The 7,559-nt window shown below is 37.6% G+C and overlaps 1 protein-coding gene across 7 annotated transcripts in view; it reads left to right on the forward strand.

The window, feature by feature from the left end:
- Window positions 1-837: 837 nt before the first annotated feature.
- The window catches only part of cnih3 (cornichon family AMPA receptor auxiliary protein 3), a 55,850-nt gene continuing 49,128 nt past the window's right edge, over window positions 838-7,559 (forward strand). For 3 of the 7 annotated variants that reach the window (XM_017030806.2, XM_017030807.2, XM_008337250.3), the window contains exon 1: window positions 6,298-7,157. In XM_017030806.2, the coding sequence (XP_016886295.1) occupies window positions 7,080-7,157 (78 nt within the window). In that variant the 5' untranslated portion in view covers window positions 6,298-7,079. Of the gene's footprint in view, window positions 1,349-6,297; window positions 7,158-7,559 lie in introns of those variants that run through there. The other 4 variants (XM_025053679.1, XM_025053678.1, XM_025053677.1 and 1 more) reach the window with 4 other exon arrangements.

Here is a 7,559-nt window from a genome sequence, read left to right on the forward strand (position 1 = left end):
TATAGTCCGGAAAATACGGTAAATCATTTCTCTGAACATTCTTAATCCAACCAATAAGGAACCGGCAATGCAGTCGAATTTTGAACATCATTTTGGCCTGTGGCCTTTGAAGAAATTGGAGTATCATGTTTTTATGCCCCCCCCACTCTCTCTCTTTGCCTCGCTTTATTTCTCTCTCTCTCTCTGTCACTCATGCACACCCTTACACAGAAAGAGAATTGTTGGTCTGGTGCTGTAACTAATTTGTCCTCATTAGCAGAATGACCCTGAGTCATGTTGCTCTTTTGCCCTTTAGGTCGACAGTCCAGTCGAAGAAGCCGAACAAATGCACGTGATGCTCCCTGTGAAAGCAAGGTGACCCAACGTCGATCATGTCACGAAGCTGAGAGGTACGAGCCCAAACAAACAACTTAGTCCAGAGAGAATGCAGGAGGGCTACGCTATTTTAAAAAAATATGTTTTTTCTCTTAAATATATGAAAGGAGAAAGCGGGGGGAAAAAACAACTTTTGGGCCCTTTGGATAACGAAGCAGCACGGCTGACAGGAGCTCTTAAATAAATGGCCCTAATTCCCATGGCCTTTACAGGGGCAGTTTGCCAGTCCTATTGTTGCTGCGCTAATGCCGCGTATTGATTTACTGCACATTTACATCAAGGTGAACTCTTGGAGAGATTACAAGCCACAGAACGTGGCATTGGCTCTTTGCACCATCTGTTCTTCTTTTCTTTTCTTTTGGCACCGGCTCTGGCTTTGGAGGAACATCTAACATGCTGATGTAAAGGATGCTGACTCTGCTGTCATCTTAAGTTGAATTAGAAGAGAAAATAAACAAGAAGTTGCTGGCTCCACCGCAGCAGAGGCTTTTATGCAAGAGCCAGCTTCGCAGTATGAAAAAAATAGGACAAAAGGGGAAAAAAAATAAATAAAGAAAATAACAATGAATTAAACAATTAGGAGAGATTCCACTGTGTAGACAGTGACCCAAAGTGCCCTCAGTGAGTGTCCTGAGAATAGAAATCTGAGGATAGTCATTTTTTTTTTTTTTTGCGCTGTAATAACTGGAGCAAACATGCTGATCCGACACAGAATCTCTGCCACGTTCAGAAAGGTATCCCGCTTACATGCAATTTAAGGTCTGCAACTGTGTGTAGCTCAACAGATACAGTAAATGCATAACGTTTGCATTCATTTACTGTAAGCCGGGCAACCAGCTGGTTATTTTTGCTGTTTTTTTTTTTAATGTCATGTGACTTTTGTGAACATTTTGAAAAAAAGATGCTAACATCTACTGCCCAATTCCTTTTCAGGGTCACAAGAGGATCTGGAGCCAATCCCAGCAGTCACCAGGTAAGGGCTGAGTACACACCACACAGTTAGCAAGTCCATCACAGGGACACGTCTGCTGTAGAGACAAAGAACCAATCACACTCATACCTATGGTCAAATCAAAGTGACCGATTAAAAGTAGATCACGGAAACTCCATACAGACAGACTTTGAACCGGATAAGATGTATATTATCTGTACAAACCACTGTATGAGTTGCTGCCACCTAGTGACGGAGGCTTGTTATCATTCATTTACTAGTATAAAAAATATATATATACATATATATATAATATTACATTTAAGCAGAGAGTTTACTGTCCATACGTTTGCCTGCAGCAGTGTGAGGTTGTGACCAGCCATTTATACCGTGGCAGCTCTAGACAGCAGTGTATTGATTGGTTGTTCATCTTAAACACTGACGACGAATCAAGTGTGGGCTTTTCTCTAAACCCCGATTCATCCCAGATAAACTGCATGTACCTACACTACTACAGTACAGTACTGTACTGTACGGAGACTCACAGTTTACCAGTGAAGTACAGTGCAGCAGAAGAATTATGTTAAAGGCTGCCATCTAGTGATGAACCTAAAAAACTGCATAGAGGAAATACAGTTTATTCACCTGTTTCTAGCAGTATCGAATATACTATAAATTTGATATATATTTAATTAATAATTAAATTATTAATTTAATTAAATGTAATTAAATGTAAATCTAACAAAGCTTACATTTGAAAAAAAGTTTGTTTTTTAAACAATAACCAATGACAAATCGAGAAGTGACATGTAGTGACACACTTTTTCCAAGTATATAAACAGGAAGAGAATGGAGTAGATGTAGAAGTTCAACAGCAGCGTGAAGTTGCTACTGGCTGTGATACCTGAACCTCCTCTGGATCAGCAACAGTTTCAAATAGATATTAGCATATCCTACAATCACCGGCAAGTGCTCCATCACTATCACTGCAGTTTGTACTCAGACTGCATTGATCAAAACGGGGCGATCAATTTGGTTTTAATGGCCGGGCCGAGTCTAAAGAGAGTCGATATTTAATGCCACTAAAAGATAAGGATACAAGAGGCCCAAGAATCAATAATCAGCCTCAGACTTTAAATGACAAATATGATTTACATGGTTTGCTCTATCTGAAGAAAAACACTTCAGATTTAAATACTGGCTGGTTAAAAAAGGGACAAAATGATATGATATTAAATGTAGGACAGGAAAAACATACATGTAGTAGACTCGTACTAGCTAATATATTATTACATAAACATTTTACAAATAAACTTTTTTGGGAAGTCTGAAACTTACAGATGTACAATATACATAGAATGCTTAAGTATTTTGGAAATTATTTCAATAATTATTAAATATTTAATTGTGCCAGGTAAATTATTTCCAAGCATTCTGCAATTGGTGAAAAAACAAACGTAAGAATTAAGCTAATTCCCGTGCAGACTAGTAAGCTAGTTTTAACGGCGTATGTTGGAATGATTTATGGGAGATGGCGACGTAACCACATAGCTTATAGCTCGAGGACGTCGTACAGAGTACCCCCTGTAACGCACCAGTATGTATGCTGGACGCTAACACAATCTCTGTACAAAAAAAAAAAATAAAATCAGATCCTAACTACCATATTTAATTCAAATAAAAATAATATCAGGACCAGTGGTGTCAAATTTTGGGTTCATGGGCCGCATACAATAAACAAAATCTCAAGTTGGCCGGACCAGTAGAATCATAGCATAATTCACAAAAAATAACAATTATTAAATATATTATTAAATACATATTATTATTTATTTGTATTTAATTTAAACATAATTTTACAAAAAATGTCCTAAATAAGAAGTGTTCCGGTGTGTATTTATTTATTTTAAAAGTTCATCAAGTGGGCCAGACTGAACACTGTGACGGGCCGGTTTTGCACCGCGGGCCTTATATTTGACAACCTTGCTTTAAACTAAAATAAACACTCATGTACATAGCATGCGTGCTGCATGAAACCATCATGTTCAGTCAAAGATTTGCTCCATGTCATTATGAACCCTGAGCTAGCGCCTGTGGGTTTGAGGTTTGAGGCAGTGTAGCTTATCTAACGGCCACACACTCTGGGCTCGGTCGTCATTTCTTAATTACATGCAAATCCACAACAGGATTCTGGGTGTGTGTCTCTTTGCACGTGTGTTTAACCACGTCTTGGTGTGTGTTTTTGTTGTGGTACAAATTTGAGTTCTGCGAATACATGTTCTGTCTTGTTAAATGACGTTAACGATGTTCGGATTTGTGACAGTCAGGCGGGTTTTTCTGCGGCGCTTGATTCTTATCGATGCTCATTTGGAAATGGACTTGAAACAGATGTTCTGCTGTTGTCGGCGTCTGTTTCTGAATACTGTGTGATGAATATATAAGATCTATTTCCTGTGTCTTTGTGCACAGAACAAAACAAAAAAAAAATAACAGTGTTTTCAATGAGCTCTGTCTTTTGTGTCTGCGTATTGACAACTAGCTGATTCATCTTGATTCCAATATTTCTGTCTGTTGCTCATCAATAAGCCCCAACCACCAAAATACTTACATTTGATTTGTCAATGTCAGACCATCTTTTACTTACATTCAAATCCCAGTGTTTTTTTTTTTTTTGTTCTGTATTATATACTTTCTGTAGCAGCCCATTGGTGTGCAGAATTCAGCCTGCAGGCCTTAGGTTTGACACATGGCGTACATGTATTTTTTTTAAACAGTATGATTAAATAACAATAATCAGTAATATTGTCTAATGCAATCAAAATATTAGCGTTAAGGTTCATTTATGAAGTTGTTTATTTTGTTATGATAAATTAGTAAAAAAAAAAAAAGAAAAGTTTTTTTTTTCTTTTGCTGCTGTTTTTGTTTTTGCTAAAATACAACTTTCGACCATTTAGTCCGTTTAAAGCCGTTGACTCCATTGGGGAAACATCAAAGCATTTACACGCCTCGCTGATATTGAAGCAGTATTTCTCTTTTATTTCGTGCTTGAATGCCTTGGGACATTATTGATCTAGACATTAACACCGATCCGTGGGGGACCGAAGCGGCCGGAACGGCTTCTGTGATTTTTCCTCTCACGATTCCTTACCAAAAAAAACAAAACAGAAATGACTTTAAACCTATGACTAAAAGGAAACTAGTTTTAAAGCTAATAAAAAAATAGGTGTTTTTTTTTTAGAGGTTATGAACAATGTATCACATTATCAGTCCTACTAAAAAAAAATCTGCAAAAAATATTAGAAAAAAATATATATACATACATACATACATATAGATCTTGCTATGTTACATGGTTAAATTATATCCATAATTGAAGGTGAACAGAAACTAATGGACTTTTTTACTGAAAGGTTATTGAACCTTTTAATATATACAAAAGGAAATTCCACCCCCTACTGGTCAAGTTTTTCCATTTAATTCAGTTGTCACCTTTAATAAAAAAAATAAACTAAAGTACTCTCAAAGTACCGAGTCTCGTAAGCTAAAGGTAAGCTTTGATGTTTAAAGAATAACATAATGTTCAAACTCATTTTAAAAGAAGAAAATGACAAAAAAAAAAAACAGTTTTGGTGGAAGCGTAAACTGAAGAGGATTAATGCACTGCTGGCGGCGGTTTATTCAAAAATATTAATCGTATTAATAATTCCTGCATGAACATGATGATAAAGATGACTTAACGCTAAAGGAAAAGCTTATGCTTTTAAAAAAAAAAATCAGTACTTTGTTTAAAAAGGACAAAAGACTTTGTAATTAGACCAAAAAGGATTAACGGTTGCCATGCAACACCATTTCAAAGGCCTGTTGGGAACTGAGCACATTACGGCCTTGGCCTGGATCGACGCAAGAAAATAGGAATTTATTGCATTGTTGTTTTTTTTTAAGTAGGTGCAAAAGGCTAATTTAACAAAGTTCAGCAGCTTCAAATGAAATATAATTTTGTATTGAGAAGCAGGGTTATAACGATTTGGATGTTTGTACATACTCAGACGCATACAGTACGTAAACCATTGGTCAACTCACCACAGTCGGCCATCTTCGGTACGGTGTGACTTGTAGTTTTTGATCATTTTGATAATTTGATTTTTTTTAAAAATACTTTCAACCAGCAGATGTATTTGACAACCTTAACTTATGTTTGATTTACTTGTAAACATTTCTATAGTCGTGTGTACATTATGTGTACTTGGAGTCACCACCAAATACCATCAAATAACTATACACTTGAGTTAAAAAAAAAACTCTTATTATTTTCCCTTGTCCATTTTTGTCCGAGTGCAGCTAGTAATTCAAACCAACATACGTCAGACGATGGCGCCAAACTCACGTGATTCAGATCGTATCCTGGTTCTTCATCGGAAACCAGACGGATTAACTTGAATAACTAAGTGTTTAAGTAAAGAAACCCATCGACGTGTCCTTAATTTTCTGTGATATATTCGTAAACTAAAACAAACACAGAAATAACAAACAAAAATAAACAAGATAATACTTTTTCATTTTCATATAATTTTTCATCATTCAATCTTCATATTTATTTATTTTTAAATATCTAAATCAATATTTACGTCATTTGGTACAGGTGCTAAAAGAAAAAAAAATATTTATATGTTGTCATTTGTCTATATATGTAGCCTATATGTATTTATATATGTCTTATTTCACATGTAGGTACGTTACTTTAACAACGTTTAATTGACAGTTAATTAACGTCATTAACTCTAAAGTATATATTTATATATGTATGTATATATATGTTGTCATTTGTCTATATATGTAGCCTATATGTATTTATATATGTCTTATTTCACATTTAGGTATGTTACGTTAACAACGTTTTATTAATAGTTTATTAACGTCATTAACTGTAAAGTATACATATATATATATATATATATATTTATATATATTTTTTGAAGCAGATGTGCTCCCAGATGCTGCCTCTTCATCTCGTTTGCCACATCCGGTCAAGATGATTGCCTTCTATTCCGTTTGTTATTATTCAACTTCGGTCTCGTGGCACGTCGGTCAACAGGGCGCGTACACAGCGTGTGTTTGAAGTACAGCACATTTGGACAGATAAACACACACACACACGACCACTGCGGTGTCCACTTGTTTAACCCTGCAGATGACAGAAAGAAAAACGGGGAGAGGGGGGCACACAGAGAAAGGAGGGGAGAGAGAGAGAGTGAGAGAGGGAGAGAGAGAGAGGGGGGAGACTATTTGAACGCCTGTGCAGGGGGTGTGGAGGAGCCGTGTTTCGGCAGCATCTCAGCAGACATACCAGGACTCCTCCTGCCTCCGCTGCACCGATCACCTGCACCTTCATCTCCCTCGGATGATTTTTGGCGCATCCCCCTTCATCACATCAGTCCCAGCCTTTCTTCCTGCGGTTCACATGAGTGTTTCTCCGCCGGCGCGGACACTGGTTCTGATTTTTTTTTTTTTAACATTGGCGCTGCCGGGCGGACGCGCGCCTCAGCACCATCACCTTCATCATCACCCTCATCATCATCGGGGGAAGGTTTTCCTGAAACAATCTGTTGCGATCGCTGAAAAGGGCCGAGCCATGGTGCCAGATGCACCGTTTCTCTCCACGGCACCGTGAGAACTTTCCTCCTGGCTTCTCTGCTCCCCGCGTCCTTTCTTTTTAGATGTTTGTCGCTGGAATCGTGCACCTTTGGGGAATTCTCCATCGTTTCCCTCTTGCATTATGTTCACTTTTGCTGCCTTCTGCTACATGCTGTCTCTGGTCCTGTGTGTGTCCCTAATCTTCTTCGCAATATGGCACGTAAGTAACTTCCATTTGATCATTCTGACGTTTGACGAATCAATGATTTTTTTTTTTTTTTTTTTTGTTCGCATAACGGGGAGGCAGGTGTGATGTTTATCAACCGCAGACCCGATTGTCAATCTCGGATTGTATTCTTGTCAGTTCCTGATCCTCCTCCTCAAAAAAAAAAAAAAAAAAAGTGTTCTGCTGAAGTGTTCACCTGTGTGCTCAGGAGCCAATCGTTTATAAATACGTATTAAACCCAAACAATATTTCTCCCCGTTCGACTACTTTGCATCATCTTGTTGACCCAATTTGTTATCCACTAATCTCTTCACCCTGGTGGAGCATCCGGATCAATTAAACACCACTTCCACATCAATGAGGAAATCCTTCCCTCCATCCCTCACCCCCTCCTCT

Source organism: Cynoglossus semilaevis, unplaced genomic scaffold (genome assembly GCF_000523025.1).
Source record: "Cynoglossus semilaevis isolate Cse_v1.0 unplaced genomic scaffold, Cse_v1.0 scaffold476, whole genome shotgun sequence".
Taxonomy (NCBI): Eukaryota; Metazoa; Chordata; class Actinopteri; order Pleuronectiformes; family Cynoglossidae; genus Cynoglossus; species Cynoglossus semilaevis.